Source organism: Sceloporus occidentalis, unplaced genomic scaffold, assembly GCF_023333645.1.
Source record: "Sceloporus occidentalis isolate IW3139 unplaced genomic scaffold, rSceOcc1.0.p SCAF_124, whole genome shotgun sequence".
Taxonomy (NCBI): domain Eukaryota; kingdom Metazoa; phylum Chordata; class Lepidosauria; order Squamata; family Phrynosomatidae; genus Sceloporus; species Sceloporus occidentalis.
This window is the reverse complement of record NW_028317104.1, coordinates 351,555-368,859: the sequence shown is the minus strand read 5'-3', so window position 1 is coordinate 368,859 and position 17,305 is coordinate 351,555. Positions and strand designations below refer to the sequence as shown.

Genomic DNA, 17,305 nt, shown 5'->3' with positions numbered 1-17,305 from the left:
AACATGATTAGCATTTCTTGGGAAGCTGGGTTTCTAGATCGTGTAGGGTTAACCATCTAACACAGATTATATATTTCCCCTCTGAAACACAAAAACCATTATCCCTCCCCTTTCTACAAGTTTTCCCATTTCCTTTTACAATCCTTCATGTTAAACTGAGAATTTGCAGCAGTTTTTGTTCTAAGCCTAACTGTTAAAGTAGAACACAGTGAGTTATTCTGGGGCACAATCATGGAGAAAAAAAATCTGATAATTTGGTCAGTATGTTTTGCTGTTGTTTTATCAACAGTTATAGGAATGATAATATTTATAAAAATTCAACACAAAATCTGTGGACCCGAAACAGAGAAGTCTTTACAACTGAAACACAACGAGGATAGCTTGGTTTTTGCAGATTTAACCCCTGAGGAACTTACTAAGGTGGTGGAGTACATCAAGAAGGACTTCAATGAAGATTTTGTTGACATCTCCAAGGCTGAACCTAATTCAAATTGCATATACTCTGTGCAACTCCAGCTCCCCAACAAGCAAGATGTCCTTCATTATTTGGATAAAGGTGGGTCAAAACCTAAAAGAGAGGCATTGGTTGTGGTTTATTTTGGAAGCAAAAAAGAACCTGAAGTTAAAGAGTATGTGGTAGGACCTATTCCAAAACTGGCATACAGAAAAGATGTTACTTTTCAAAAATATAAAAGTCAACTTCCTTACTACCGAAGGCCAGTGATTGGCAACGAATATAAACAACTGATGAGACACATCACTGGTATTGATTTCCCCAAGGCAGCAACATTTCTAAAAAATGTTTTGGGATATGATGGTTCTGATAGTGATTACTTCTATTTTTTAACCAGTGCTCCACGGGGTTACAAATCTGGAGACAGGGATACCTGGTTTGCTGTTTTTTTTAACACCCATGGCAGTGGATTCTATCTGCACCCTGTAGGATTGGAACTGATGGTAAACCACAAGAGCATGGATAGGACCAAATGGAGAGTAGAAAAAGTATTCTACAATGACCAATACTTTGAAAGTTTTAGAGAACTGGAAGATAAATATAGGAGCGGGAAACTGAATGTTGTTGAAATGAGAAAACCTCAGCCTAAAGATGACATTGGTTATATGAAATCCCACAGAACTGCATTATATGACATCCCCATGCAGTATGAGCCACACGGGCCACGTTACAGTGTTAAAAATAATCAAGTTTTATTCCATCACTGGAGTCTTGCATTTGGTGTCAATGTGAACTCGGGACTAAGATTATATGACATAAGGTTTAAGGGTGAGAGAATAGTGTATGAATTGAGCATTCAAGAAGCCATCTCAATTTATGGATCAAATGCACCAGCGGGGATGTTAACAAGGTACATGGATGGACACTTTGGAATTGGCCGTTTTATCTACCAGCTTGTACGTGGAATTGACTGTCCTTATGTTGCTACCTACGTAGACACCTATTATCATTTGGATTCTGATACATGGGTACGCAATAAGGATTCCATCTGTATATTTGAACATAACTCAGGCCTTCCACTTAGACGCCACTCATCAGGCCTCGGTTCATATTACTATGGAGGCTTAGCTAACACAGTTCTAGTTGTAAGGTCTATTGCTACCTTGGGCAACTATGATTATGTCTTTGACTTCAACTTCTATCAGAACGGTGCTATTGAAACAAAAGTTTATGCCACGGGATACATAAGCTCATCTTTCTATGTGGAAGGGGGAAAAGATTATGGTAATCGAGTTGGCCCACACACTCTAGGAACAATCCACACTCATTTTATTAATTACAAGGTTGATCTGGATGTTGGGGGTAAGTAACTGCTGTATTGGGTCAATGTCTTCAGTGTTAGAGTAAACTATTAACAATTCTGGCACAAGCTCATCAGCAACTATTTTAACCCCTTAAGGACCAGGCTGTTTTTCATTTTTTGCACCCTTTGGGACCAAGGCTGTTTTAACACTTTTGCAGTGTTTAGCAGTAATTTTCTCCTTACCCGTTTAGTATACCCAGGGGCGTACCTAGAGTATTTGGCACCTGGGGCGGATCCTGTATGTGGCACCCCCCCACACATACACACTTTAAAACTGCATAGCTTCTACCGTTATATAACGGTGCAGACACTGGAGGTGGTACAGCATAACACGTACTGTTATCATTATATACTGAGGCAGACATTGACGGTGGTACAGCATAACACTTATCACTATATACTGAGGCAGAAATTGACGGTGGTACAGCATAACACCTGTCACTATATACTGAGGCAGACATTGACGGTTGTACAGCATAACACCTACCACTATATACTGAGGCAGACAATGACGGTGGTACAACATAACACCTATCACTATATACTGAGGCACACATTGACGGTGGTACAGCGTAATCCCTATCACTATACATTGAGCCAGACATTGACAATAGTGCAGCATAACTCCTATATACTAAGCCAAACATTGATGTGGTGTAGGCCTACCACTTCATTAGTAGTAGGGATGCACCGAAACGAACCTGGCTTAAAATCACTCAAGGGAGCCGGAGGTCTGTTAAAGACCTCCGATACCGCACTCTTGCGAGCTTGCTCCTCCCGGGGTGCCGGCAAGTTGGCACCCCCCTGATATACCCACACAAATTATATATTGTTTTTTTCACATACCATTTTTGATCATATCATCTAATTTCCTATAAAAATAAATAATAAAATATGATGACCAATTTTTCTCACTTTTTTTAGAAAAATCTTTTACTCATCCAAAAAAGCTAATGAAAAAACCTGCAAAATAGATTCTACTACTTGTCCTAAGTTTAGAAATACAAAATGTTTTTATGCTTTTTTCTGCAAGTTATGTCAAATCCTGGTATTTTAACCATTTCCATGCATAAATCATACCTCCCAACATTTAAAAATATGAAAGAGGGACACTTTTTTTTTTTTTACATCACTCTCATGGAACTCACCGATACAAGCAAATGCACTTTACCATGTCACGTTTGCATCACCACTTAAAACATGCTTCATTTTTGTCAGCACTGTCATGCATATTAAAAATAACCAACACATTGAATTGAATTCCCATGAGGCTCAGTGTGTGGGGGTGCCACATACAGGATCCGTCCCAGGTGCCAGAATACTCTAAGTATGCCCCTGACTCCACTGACTCTGACCGTGTCCTCTTAATCTGTAGTGAGTGCGCCAAGTACATTTGTTTTTTGTTTTTTGCTAATACCTAACACAATGAGTAGCTGTATCTCTCCATCGGTCAGCATACTAGTGTTTTCTGATACTCCCAGGTTCCGGAAGAGAACTTTATCCCTAGGCTTAATGTCTCTGAATTTTATTTTGGAGTCATTCATCCTCATTCATCCTGTCAGCAGCTCAGGTAGCTAACTCATAAATTCTGTAGACTTTGCTTCAGAGTCCTTACATATTGAGAATGAGATGTTTGACTTGTTCCATCTGAAGATACTCCCAAACGCAAATCAATAGGCAATCGAGCCAGGAAATAAGGAGAGAACCCTGTAGATTCATGTTGAGTAAAAAAATAACATACATAGCCCTCTACCCACTCACCAGCAGCAAGTGAACCTTTCTAACCCCTTATTACACCTTAAAATAAAAATACACAAAAAGTGGTTCATTTGATAACATTAGTGTACTTGTTCATTAACCTTTTGTTATAATAACCTTTATGGTCTGAAATTGTCCTCCAAATGATTTTTAAAAAAAGGAAACATAAAACAGAAGAAAAAAGGTATATAGTGTTGTCATTTTGGTATCCTTTGGGTTTTGATAAGCATCATGTAGTCCAAACATTAGCAGACGCTTCAAAGGATCTTGTAAATGTCTTCACTATATAATGGAGCCCTCAAAAACCTCCAGCAAATGCTCATAAATTTAAATATATACTGAACACCCTCGTAATCTTCTTTATAACCACTATACTTGTAAAAGTTACTTCTGGGTTTCTTGTTGCATTTGAGATGATATATTTTAAAATGTTTTGCCATTGGTATATGAACATCATTTCTGTAATTGGATATTTTCTGGATTTTGTTACACACTGACCACATTTTACATCCATAAAAAACATTTTTTTGTGAGAAAATTACTCACATTTTATTAGTATTTATTGTCTAAGTGTAACTTTTGGTTAGTTTCTTTTTTACATTTGGCACCCCTCTAAAAACAACCATGGAATTTTCACGGAAAAAGAGCCTTATAACGTTTGAAAATCGTTTTGATTGATATTATAAAAAAATGAGACTTATGCATTCGTATTTGGGAAAACATGAAAACGAACATGAATGGTGTTCAAACCGAATACCAAATAAACTAATATGGCGGCTGGTAAACGTACACGAAGACACCTTCAACTCCTAGAGCCGAGAGACCAATGATCTCTCCAGGCCAAGTTTCGGCGCCAGGAGTTAAAGGTCCGAGCGACTCTATTGGTTGCCGGCAGGGAGCTCCTTTGGCATCAAACAATGAGGGACAGCTACCAGAGAAGGCACCTGCCGGTTGCAGATAAACTTTTCAATCTGTACAGTTCCTCCGTAATTGAGTATACTGGCTTTTCAGAATGCCTTTCAACCAGAGGGCATAATGGCAACTCTACCTAATTATATAATTATTAGTAGACTTGTGCATTCGTATTTGTGAGAACATGAAAACAAACACAAATGTTACGTTTTCATTGTTTAAAACAAATAACAAAATAAACGAACATGGCAGTGTATACATGAAAACGAAGGCACACAAAACAAAGAATCTTTGTTTCTTCGTCTTCGTTTTCACGTTGTGCCCGCCAATTTCTCAAAGAGGAGGAGGGCATTTCTGGAGGCATATCATGGGGCACTCTGCCTCCAGAAAAGCCTTATGCCCCCTCATATACAACTCCCCCCACTTACCAGTGCTTCTGACTCCCGGGTGTCTGGTGGGGGCAGCGGGTGGAGGCTGGCGGACCCCCACTACTGCTGGCACTTCTGCCGGCGCTTCTATGACTGAGCACCGGAAGGTCAGGTGATGCCGGTGTTCCGTCATAGAAGCCCTGGCTGAGGTCCCAGCAGTAGCGGGGTTGTCTGCGTCCATCGAGCAGACATTTGCCGGCTGCCAGAGCAGAGAATTCCCCTTGAGTTTATTTGGAGTTTATGCCAAATTACGAGGTCTCATCTGACCACAACACTTTCACCCAGTTCTCCTCTAAATAATTCAGATCTTCATTGGCAAACTTCAGACAGACCTGTACATGGGCTTTCTTTTGAAGGGGGACCTTGCGGGCGTTGCAGGATTTCAGTCCTTCACGGCGTAGTTACCAATTGTTTTCTTGGTGACTATGGTCCAAGCTGATTTGAGATTATTGACAAGATCCTCCCATGTAGTTCTGGGCTGATTCTTCACTGTTCTCATGATCATTGAAACTCCACAAGGTGAGATCTTGCATGGAGCCCCAGACCGAGAATGCCAGTTTCTTCCATTTTCGAATAATCGCACCAACTGTTGTCCCCTTCTCACCAAGCTGCTTGGCGATGGTCTTGTAGCCCATTCCAGCCTTGTGTAGGTCTACAATCCTTAGACAGCTCTTTGGTCTTGGGCATGGTGGAGAGTTTGGAATTTGATTGAAAGATTGCTTCTGTGGACAGGTGTCATTTTTACAGGTAACAAGCAGAGATTAGGAGCACTCCCTTTAAGAGAGTGCTTCTAATCTCAAATATTTATTTCACTGAGTAAAATGCAAAGCAATTTATAACTTCTTTGAAATGCGATATTCATTTATAGACTGATCATGTCTTTGTCAATAGGCAAATGTACAAAATCAGCAGGGGATCAAGTATTTTTTCCTTCACTGTATAATGTTGTTCATATATTTATGCTGATGGAATCATAAATATATTTTTCTTATAAATAAATTAACTTATTCCAGAAATCTTCATAGAAGACAGAATGCAGGGAAACAGTACGAATTAGAGCTAATTATTGTACTAGCTCCATGTGTCCTGAAACAACATATATCTGTGTATTATAACGACACTTGAGTATTTTCTGAATTAGGCAAATTTTCTGTATCAACGTCAATCTTCCTAATTAGCCTAATAATTAGAGTGAAAAGTAAATCTTTGAGGTGTTACAGCCCTGTTAGCTTATATCTTTGGATCTAAACTGTAAACAAACCCATTAGCTTTTCCATGCTCTTTTCATTTTGCAATAGAAACAGCGTATTAACCCTTTATTCCAAAACTTGTGTTCCCTGGGAGCCCGCAGCTGATTCTTGTTAAACTCCTGAGCAGGGAAAGGGGGATTCAAGGTTTGTAAGAACCTGTCTTTATAGTGGCCACATTCATTTTAACCCTTTCATGTCTGCGTTCTCTCTGGTTTACTATCAATAAAGGCAGCATAAATCTTTTTGTCTCCAGTGGGTTTCTTGGAGAAAGCAAATATCTACATGTTTTTTAGTTAAAAAATTATATACAATAGATATTTTGTAAATAGAATTAAGGTCCTGTGCATCCACTGAGGCAAATCTAACAATTCTCCCTGCTTGGTATCTTGCGAGCTCCCTCAGGCATGTAAGATTCCACACTAAGCAGACAAAAAAAACATATGAGACTGTTTATTCCAAAACTTGTTTTCCCTGGCAGCCCGCATATGGTTCTTGTTAAACTCCTGAGGGGGGAAGGGGGACTAAAGGAATGCACATTTTTTTCTGTTAATAGAGGTCACATTCATTTTAACCCTTTCATATCTACGTTCTCTCTGGTTTATTATCAATAAAGGCAGCAGCATCCTTAAGTGTTTGCATCAGAACCTATTGCTATACTAGTAGGATCCAGATATTTAAACATTTTAACAAACCCTTGGATCATAGGAGAAAGACATTAATCATCAGAAATTTTAAAAACTAATCTGTACGCCTGCTCGAATCCCAGTAAGAAAGCAAATGGATCTTCTGAAATGGCAGGTTTCTGATTTTCTAATACTTCAATAGTTGGATTGGCACTCCCCATTGTAAATGTAATCAATTGCTTTATCTGTCCTATGTATGATATCATCATCTTCAACAAGGGGGCAGCTTACCAGAGCTGTCACTCTTCTGCTCATTCATATTATAGATATTATACAATCTATTCTTTTGTTCATCTGACAAATTATACTTATTCGTATTTGATTCAAATACATCTGCATCACTAAATGCATCAAGATTAATTCTTTAATTAATTTTACCAACTAGAGTTGTAACTTTAATTTGGCTGTTTTGTTCTTAAATTTTGTTCTCTGTAATTCCTGTGCTGAACTGACCTCTGGGTCATCCTCTGCATTTTCTGGCATTAAACTATGGCTTTGCTTATCTTCCCTTGTGATTGCACAAGCTATTTTTAAGTCTTTCTGCAACTTTGAAATGAACAAATTCTTTATTTCCAAACAATCTGACAAATCAGAAATCTCTTCTGTTAATTCACACTTGGGACATTCCTTTTATATTGCATACACATTGTGCATCTCACTTTTAACCATGTGATTACTTTGAAATTAGCTTTGACTTTATTTAACATTATTAGTCAGATTCTCACCACCAGCAACTAATGTTTTGAAAATCTTTATCGTTCTTATTCATAGAAAATAACTTTGTATTTATCTTATTATTTGCATCTTCACATTGATGCCATAAATCAGGGGTGTCCAACATGCGGCCCGCGGGCCAAATGCGGCCCGCGTGACCTCGAGGTGCGACCCGCGTGAGATCGGCAGCCAGGGTCACAAGCCCTGCCACTTACTTGTGGGAGGGTCTATTCTCTGCTCCAGTCCTGCCTCCTCTATGTGGAGAACGAGGGAGGCTGCGCCCCCTGCTGAAGTCTGTGAGCGGCATCTAGAGCTGTAGTAGGTAAGGGGGTGGGGGAGGTTGTTTGAATGAGTATGCCTGTGAGGGAATGAATGTGTGAATGAGTATATGAATGAATGAGTGTGTGTGTGATAGCATGGATGTGTAAGTGCTGGAACCTAGGCATGCCAGTCAGCCAGTACATGCTGAAACCTGGCTAGCTGCCCCCCTTGTGTATTGATGCTCCCAGCAGTATGGGGTCTGCACTTACAGCCACCCTGTACCAGCATGTACTGGCTGACTTGGCATGGTAGGAGTGTGATTGCTAACAGCTAACAGCAATCTGCTAACAGCAATCACAGTCCCATCATCAGGTTCCAGCATTTACTGGTTGCCTGGGTATAAAAAGAGTGTGTTTGCTGTTAGCAATCACACTCCTATCATGCCAAGTCAGCCAGTACATGCTGAAACCTGGCTAGCTGCACCCCTTGTGAATTGATGCTGCCAGCAGTATGGGGTCTGCACTTACGGCCACCCTGTACCAGCATGTACTGGCTGACTTGGCATGATAGGAGTGTGATTGCTAACAGCAATCTGCTAACAGCAATCACCGTCCCATCATGCCTAGGTTCCAGCATTTACTGGTTGCCTGGGTATGAAAAGAGTGTGTTTGCTGTTAGCAATCACACTCCTATCATGCCAAGTCATATTGTTGATTTTTTTGTCCAATTGTGGTGTGTTACTTTTAATAAAAGTGTGGTTACACACTAAAATTGGACAAAAATTACTGGTACAATGCCCAGCCAACCAGTACATACTGGAATCTGGGTATGCCTGAGATTGCTGTTAACAATCATAATATATAATTTTTTTGTACAATTGGGGGGGGTCATTTTCGGTTTTGGCTAAGTGAACCCTGAATTTTTGGTTTTGGTCCACAATTTTCATTTCGGTGTATCCCTAAAATAAATAGAACTATATCTTTTTAACTTATCCAGAATCCTGAATTTGTAGTCACAAAACTTTCTAGGCCCAGAAATCAGTGAGAGGAAAAGTAAAGGTTTTGTGTCATTTACTTTATTTTAATCTGCATATTTTATTAAAGGCCATGTTTTCACACAGTGAAAAATGAGTGCGGCCCTCGCACGTATACAATTCTGATGAAGTGGCCCACTGCAGAAAAAACTTGGACACCCCTGCCATAAATCATGCCAATAACAAAAGTTATGGCGGGTAAAGGTGATGGAAAACCCTTCCACCTAAAATTAAGGGGTAGTAATTAAACACTCATCCTGTAACGTTTCACCCTTCGCTGTCTGGAATTGTTTGAAACTCTGTGCTGCTCATTTTCTTTACCAACCACTAGTGGCGCCCTTGTCACTCTGAAGCACTCAGACCTGATTGACATGTCCAGCTGCACCTTATTTCCTGGAGTACACAGCCCTTATAAACCTGCCCACCAGCGGGCTACCACTTGTATTTGTTGTTTTACCATCATCTTCAATACAGAGCATATCAACGTAATCAGTCTGTTGTTCGTTTCTTTCCGCCCGTCTGTAGTATCCCCTGCACCTGGACTCCTGTCCTACCTGTGTACCCGGTCCGTGACACATCCACATCTACCAGACAAGTCAGAAGGCTTGTTTTTTCCCCAGAAAACCCATATTGCTGCCACAACCACAAGGAATTCTGGGTAGGCGAATGCAAATAAGGTCAACAATGATCACCTTTTGCCTCTATATCCACTTAATAAAAACAAGCCTTCTGGCTTGTCTGGTAGATGTAGATGAGTGTTTAATAATAGTTCTACTACCCCTTAATTTTAGGTTGAAGGGGTTTCCTTCACCTTTACCCGCCATAACTTTTGCTATTGGTATTTCTTGTGCTTCTCCAAGCCTCAAATAGTTAGCCAGTATCACAACCTCATGCTGGCGAGTCCCATTAAGGACAAAACAGCTGTCCATGAGTGGTGATCTGGCTACTGCACCTCTTAACCCGGGTTCTGTCTAAAGGCTTGCCCAGGGGACATTTTCCCTTAAAGGGGTCCATGTATAAAGTGGATAATGAGGCAAAAGGTGATCATTGTTGACCTTATTTGCATTCACCTACCCAGAATTCCTTGTGGTTGTGGCAGCACCATGTGGTTTCTGGGGGAAAAAAAACAAGCCTTCTGGCTTGTCTGGTAGATGTGGATGAGTCACTAGCAGTAAGGAACAAACTTATATTCAAGTTTACTTGCAGAGGGAAAAGTATCAATAAAACCCATACCATAGAAAATCAGTTGCTGACTTCAATCAGCACAGCACACTTTTGCTTCTGGAATGATCTTTCCTTCTCACCACGTGGTCTGGTGGTGTTGAATCACTCTCTGTGGTCGCTGCTATGTTCTTTAGCCAGAGAATTTGATATTTTCAAACAGACGTCTTCTAGTCCTTTGGCCATAACCCCCCTTTTGTTTGAAAACGGAACATGCTAAAAGAAACTTACAGTAGACGTTCTCCGTATATATAACACTGACTCCTGACTGGCTCACCAGATAGATACTTGTCTTAATACATTTATACACGCGAGTAAATACACCAAAAGATATTTTACATATAGATAGTTGCAGATTCAACCAGTCAACAGATTGTTTCATTACACTCGAACGTCTTTTAGGTAGCAAATAGCCATGGCTAGTAGTTACACCTGACGGAGTTAAAGAAAGATTACTCAGAGAGTGTTTTGGGGTCGGATAACTCATGATGGGTGATGTAGCCGCCTCATGGTTCTGGGTTTTCAAATGATCCAAATAGTCTCTGTTTGAAGTATTTCCTACAACCGATGATGGTATGTTCAGTTCAGCCATGGCCTGTAGAAATGAATCCCAACCCTGAGGCATTTTACGCTGAGTTATTTTGTGACTCTGTGTAACACAATGTACCAAGTCTATTAAATTAGACCCCGGCACCACCCTATTTTTGTACACAAATTCCCCTTTATCATTCCAATATGTAACATGTTTTGAATTGACCATTCTAGTAAGCAATAATTCAGCATTTTTCTTATAGCGATCATTTACATTGTTAGTAACATCTCTAACTACAATATCCGGAGCTTCGGATGTTTCAACAGCTTGAGTTTGAGGGTTAGGTTGTGTTGATGCGATGGATTCACCAGGAGGCAAAGAAAGTGTCAAGCTCAGCTTCTCACGATCATTCTGCTTAGCATGAACCAAGTATCTTTGCAGAACAGTAGTATACCTTTTGATCTTCTCATCCTGGGATATGTTTCTGTTATGTAGGACGGCTATAATATCTTCATCAAGACTCTGTATCAGAGATTTTTGACTATCCGTAGAGTGTTGCGCTGCTCGTTGTAGTGAGTCCAATTCTTGTTTAGGAACCAAATACATTTTTTCAGTATGCTCCATTAGCGGTTGCTTAAAAGTCCTGTCAACAGAGGAATAGCAAAACCCAACAGAGACCCGATAAAACCGCCAGACTGTTTAACCAGCTTCGACTTCTTAATGACTGATACCTTCTTATCGCTCAGAACTTTAATTTTTTTCTTCCACTTTTTAAGTATTTCTACTTGTCGTGGTGATAATGGTATCTTCCCTTTAAGAATGTTGAGCGCTATTTCACATATGGCGGTGATTAAATCGGGAGACGCTGAGTGTAAAATAGACTGTCTTTGTTTAGATGGTGCATTTAGTAGAGCTTTTAGTTTATGCCAATTTCGACTTAGCCGCTCAGACATGTTTACAGTTGCCGAGTATCTACAGGAAATGTAGAGAGGGACTACAAACTATCTCTTTTTAGAGTTCCGTTTTTTATAAATATACGTTGCAGGTATGTCAGGCGGAAATATACTGGTTCTTAATCGGTATTCTTCCGGTGTTGTAGGTTTTAAGTCTACAAGCAGATAACCATATGGCCTACAGGTGGCATCTTCAAAAGCTTCTAAAAAGAATTGTGATTTTCCGGGGTACATTTGTTGGGCTAGAGTTGTAATTTGTAATTTATCCCTCGGGCTCTTAAAAAGTACCATGTAGTTAGTGTTTAAGTTTATTGTTCTGCTTTTTTTTACCTTGGCAAAACACATTCTGAACAAGGTATATGATACTTAGGTTTCTGTGATGAACATATTTGGTGAAAGCTTTCTCAATTTCAGAACTTTCACTCGCGGGTTCCATTAGATCATCAACAACAACCAAATTTACTCTGCTAGGTGGGAACAAATCATCATCACTAAATGTTTGCGGTAAACCCTAAATAAAGAGAATATACGGTATTGTACGTGTTAATTCATCGTACAGGGGTTGCCAACAGGCATAAAACCAGACAATATTATCAGGAATATGCGACAATAAAGATAAAACATTTTGTAAAAGCTGTTTAACAAAAAAACTTTTTCCCGAACTAGAAGGCCCTGTTAAAATGCATGAAAAGGGGTGTTGTAAACGTGTATCCATACCTAAGTATCAATAGCCGTATGGTAGGGTAGTAAAATTATCTGTTAAAAGTCTCTTGGTATAGACACACTTTTGTGTTTTATGAAGCGGTCGTGTTTCTATCTGCCAACACAATTTACCCGAATGACGGACTAAAATTCGTTTCTGTTTGTCAGGGTCAGAGTTGTGGGGGTAGTCCAGTACCAAGTCTTTTAAACTGTCAAAATGTATCAGTCGTGCGTTGTTGGCATTATACCTTTCACCTTCAGAGTTGTCTTACCCGTCGTCAATTTATAACCGTAAGTCTTGGGGCCGGCAGATACAAACTCAGTTATGTATGTATCCTCGGGTATCTCGCTAGTCACCTAGATAGTCACCCAGTGACGGGGTCCACTCACCATCTTTGCTGACAAAAATAACAGAGTCAGTGTCATGATAAAGACATCTCTCATTCAATGTATCCAAAACATTATACAACTCTAACCGTGCGTAGGCAGTTGTGAAACAAGCGATAAAGATGTTTGTATTACGAGCCGTACTGTGACACCCCTCAGCATACTTCCAACTGAGCATAGCTGTTTCATCGTTGACAAAATTTAAAGAGGACACATCGTATTGGGGTAAAAATGTATAGGCAAAAAGCTCATCGGGGTCGGTTACTATACTTGTGGTCTGCAAATTTGATTTCTGGCCAAATTTACCCCATAAAGAGTTTAAAAACAGTTTAGCAATCTGTCTTTTTGCAGGGTTGACCTCTATCTTTTCAGGTCTTAACCGTACATCCTCTTTTGCATAATAGTCCATGATGTATTTTTGTTTTGTCTCCTGGTTTGTGCACCAGCTCGGGTACCCCGAAGGCCTCCTGCTTATCCCTAAGATGGACTTTTATATAGTCTTCAAACAATTTGCTAGTAAACCTTGGGAAATGCCAAATTTCAAATATTTCACCCAGCCTGTACCCCTTTGTCAACGCTTGTTGTATTTTAACGGTACACCAAGTACCTGTGAGAGCCTGTTCCTCATCCGTATGTGCACAAATAATTGTTTGGCTACTGTTAGCGCGTTTGTGGCATAATGGAAACATGAGTTTACCGTTCATCTTAACAGGTAAAACAGGGAAGAATAAGCCTGTAGGTGGGTAGACTTTTACTTTGGCAATACCAAAGTAGCTGTCAACAGATTTAAAATTTTCAAAAATAATCTCCGGGTGACCGATGGGGTAGGGCTGAAACAACTAATCGATAAAATCGATAATAATCGATAATGAAAATCGTTGTCCACGATTTTCATTATCGATTAATCGAATCGATTTTTATCGATTAGAAAAATTATAATCCGACTTCAAACAGAGATCGGATTATAACACTAGAATCCAGATCCCCTGCAACGCTGCAGGGGACCTGGATTCCCCTCACTGTCGGCCGGTCTCTCACTTCCGTCTCTCTCCCCCTCCCATACACCCCTCTGACTCCTCCCCCCTTCCATACATCACTCTGCCTCTCTACCCGGCTCCGTTACTGACTTCATAGAAGCCTCAGCGTAAGTGAAGGGCAGTAACGGAGGCTGTCTGTGCGCATCGTACAGACCCCCACCGGCTGACAGAGAATCATCCTCTCTGTCAGCCGGTGGGGGGTCTGCATCGCACAGACAGCCTCCGTTACTCACCTTCACTTACGCTGAGGCTTCTATGAAGCTTCAGTGAAAGTTCCTGTCAGTAACGGAGCCGGGTAGAGAGGCAGAGCGGTGTATGGGAGGGGGGAGGAGTCAGAGGGGTGTATGGGAGCCACCCTCCCATACACCACTCTGGCTCCTCCCCCTCCCATACGGCACTCTGCCTCTCTACCCGGCTCCCTGGTGTCTTGTGAACCTCCGTGGCTGACAGGAGGCAGAGTGGAGTATGGCAGGGGGGAGGAGGCAGAGTGAAGTATGGGAGGGGGGAGGAGGCAAAGTGATGTATGGGAGGGGGGAGGAGGCAAAGTGATGTATGGGAGGGGGAGGAGCCAAAGTGATGTATGGGAGGGGGAGGAGGCAGAGTGGTGTATGGGAGGGGGAGGAGGCAGAGTGGAGTATGGGAGGGGGAGGAGCCAGAGTGGTGTATGGGAGGGGGGAGGAGCCAGAGTGGTGTATGGGAGGGGGAGGAGCCAGAGTGGTGTATGGGAGGGGGAGGAGCCAGAGCCATGTATGGGTGAGTTATAGTGGTGTATGGGGGGTATTATAAATTTCAGGGCATATAGGGGGTATAAGGCATATCAGGGGGGCATAAAACATATCTGGGGGTAAAAGGTATATCAGGGGGCTCAGTTGCATATCACTGGCATATAAGAGGTATAAGGCATATATGGGGGCAGAGTGGCAAGCTGGGGGTCAGATGTGCATAACCGGGGGCAGTTTGGTAAATAAAAAAAATTTAAACAAGGCTTTTTTCTCATAGTTTTTATTAAATATGAAAAATAGTTAACATAGGAATTAATATTTACTAATAACTTTGTATTAAAACCTGGTTTGAGAAACACTGTGTTTGGGTTCTTGTAGCTTTTATTATTATGTCAGTAAAATAAGAAGGTAAATAGAGAGAGGCCATTGTGATAAAGAGATGAAAGTGTAAATTGTACGTTTTTTATTACATTATTTTAAATTGAATTTTTTTTTTATTTTTTTTATCCGATTAATCGATTAATCGAAAAAATAATCGGCCAACTAATCGATTATTAAAATAATCGTTAGTTGCAGCCCTACGATGGGGTATGTTTTTGTTTTATTAACAAAGGGGTATAGACTAGTGAAATCATAATAGTGTATGGTCTCACCGGGAGCCGCTTTGTGGTACAACTTAAAAGCGTTTGTGCGGCCGCCGTAGAGAGCATCGCGAGGTTCCATAGGCTGTGGGAATTTTTGTTTAAGAATAAATTCCTGTACGGTCTGATCGGTCTCTATTAAGTGTTTCCACTCATGTTCCCACATCTCACGGACTTCATAACCCTGTTTTTTTAGAAAATGCGTTTTAATTTTAGTTTTATGGTAGAGTTGAGCGTAGGTTGTATTTGTAACGCTGTTAAAGTCCTTTTCGTTGTAGCACATGGGACAACCGTGGTAAAAGCAACCCTAAAATTCAAATGCTGTAGGCTTACCATTAATTAACGCATAACCATCCAAAAAATAGGAACCAACAGGTTTTTCACCGCCTTGTAAGGCGTGCTGTATCGTGATGCCCTCTTTATGAGCGATATACATCAACCACTGTATAGACACTGTTGAAAATGATAGTTGTCAGCTGGCAAAATCGCTATAGTGTTTTCCTGTAAATATTTAAACCGGTACATGGCCATACACACAGAGGCTAAAGTTGTTAGCTGAAAAGGGTCAATGTATTCTTTGACTACCTCAGAGCCCAAGTCACCCTTAATTACCCTTTTACTTGTTGTCATTTTGATTATACTATCTCTGTAACGGATACAAGCCTGTTTGAGGATTTTAACATCTTCAATACAGTATTTTTTCAGTTCTTCTTCAAAGTTAAATCTACAATTATTGTTCTCACGGTACCAAATCATGAAGTCGTTTTTTTCATCAGGCATCATTTGATCATAACCATAATGATCTACAGAAGGCATAGGGCCAATATACTTTTGGTTTTGAGCTTTGTTACAGAAATGTGGAAAAATATCCTTTACAGCCCTCAAAACCCAAAGCCTGCGGCAACTTACTAAGCTTCATGGGTAGAAAATTTAAAGAGTCTATGAATCTGATACCCAAGTCAGACACGGTTACACACAACAACTTCCCTCCTTGAGCGAGTAATTTTATTTCAATATTCTCCTTAATCATCTGGTTCACCACAAAATAGGCGTCATATCTGCCAGCATTATGGGCTATAAATGTGTAGTCACTAAATGGCGTATCTATAAATGTGGTGACAAAAGTTTCTAGACAAGATGGGCCCTGAAACTCCCAGTAGTTATCCCCCTCCAACTCTAATGCATAAGCGTAGTTGGGCATATGGACGCCGGTTTCCTGCATACACTCAAAATCATAAAAAATATATTTTTCAGTGGGCTCCTCTGGTGTGTATTTGCGCATGTAACAGATGTGGCCGTCAAACGTATCTACAGTCGCGTAACATATTTGGCAAATTAATCCTTTGCATTCATGCTTAGACATGTCTGTGTAATGGCCACAAGTGTCGCAATACTTTTTTTGCTTACAATCTATGGTACCGGATGAAGCCAGGAGTAGATGCTGTTTTAAGCAATTGTGTGAGCGACAAAATGTCCGACAGCGAGGACATCTAGGTACCTCAGTTTTCACATCTACACAATCCTGTCTGTGACAAGCCTTACAAAAATACATGCATGAATGGTTGTTTTTGTGCCGGAACGGTGTGTGACAGTAATCACAAAAATAGTTTGCACCGATGAATGATCGAATTTGTTTTATACCATAATAATGTTTATCTTCGTGGTATATAAATAAAACCTTGTCTTTACAAGGCCCACTGGTATGGAAATACCTCCATGAACCACGATTGTGATACAGTACTTTAATTGTGACTTTTAAATGTTTTTCAAACGCGGGTATTTCGCTGAAACTAACTAATTGACCATCAGGGATACCTAGAGCTTTATGGATGTCCCTCGCTCTATCCAACAATACAGAGTCAGCGGTATCTGTCTCAGCTAAGAGGGCACAGAGACTAGCAGCCAAACACAGGTTATTATCATCGTTGTTTAGATCATAAAGCCAGCGCCTTTACTGCAATTACTGCAATTTTTCTGAAGTAATACTGCAGTTTTTTGGACATGAAAAAACTGCAATACTGCACTTTTACTGCAGTATTACTGCACAGTTACTGCAGTTTTACTGCATTTGTACTTCACTGTACTGCAGTTGTACTGCAGTTATTTTTGTACGGAAGTACAAATGCAATAAAGCTGCAGTACATTGAAGTACAACTGTAGGTTTGCAATATAAAAAAAAAAGTGAAGTAAATGTGCAGTAACACTTCAGTAAAAGTATGTTTTACTTCAGAAAAACTGCAGTCATTTTTTTGTA

General features: G+C 40.4%; 1 protein-coding gene across 1 annotated transcript in view; it reads left to right on the top strand.

Annotated features, from left to right (window-relative positions):
- Nucleotides 1–297: 297 nt before the first annotated feature.
- The window catches only part of LOC149282001 (amine oxidase [copper-containing] 3-like), a 117,075-nt gene continuing 100,067 nt past the window's right edge, over nucleotides 298–17,305 (top strand). The window contains exon 1 of the mRNA XM_089498677.1: nucleotides 298–1,816. Within this exon, the coding sequence (XP_089354803.1) occupies nucleotides 298–1,816 (1,519 nt within the window). The remainder of the gene's footprint in view (nucleotides 1,817–17,305) is intronic.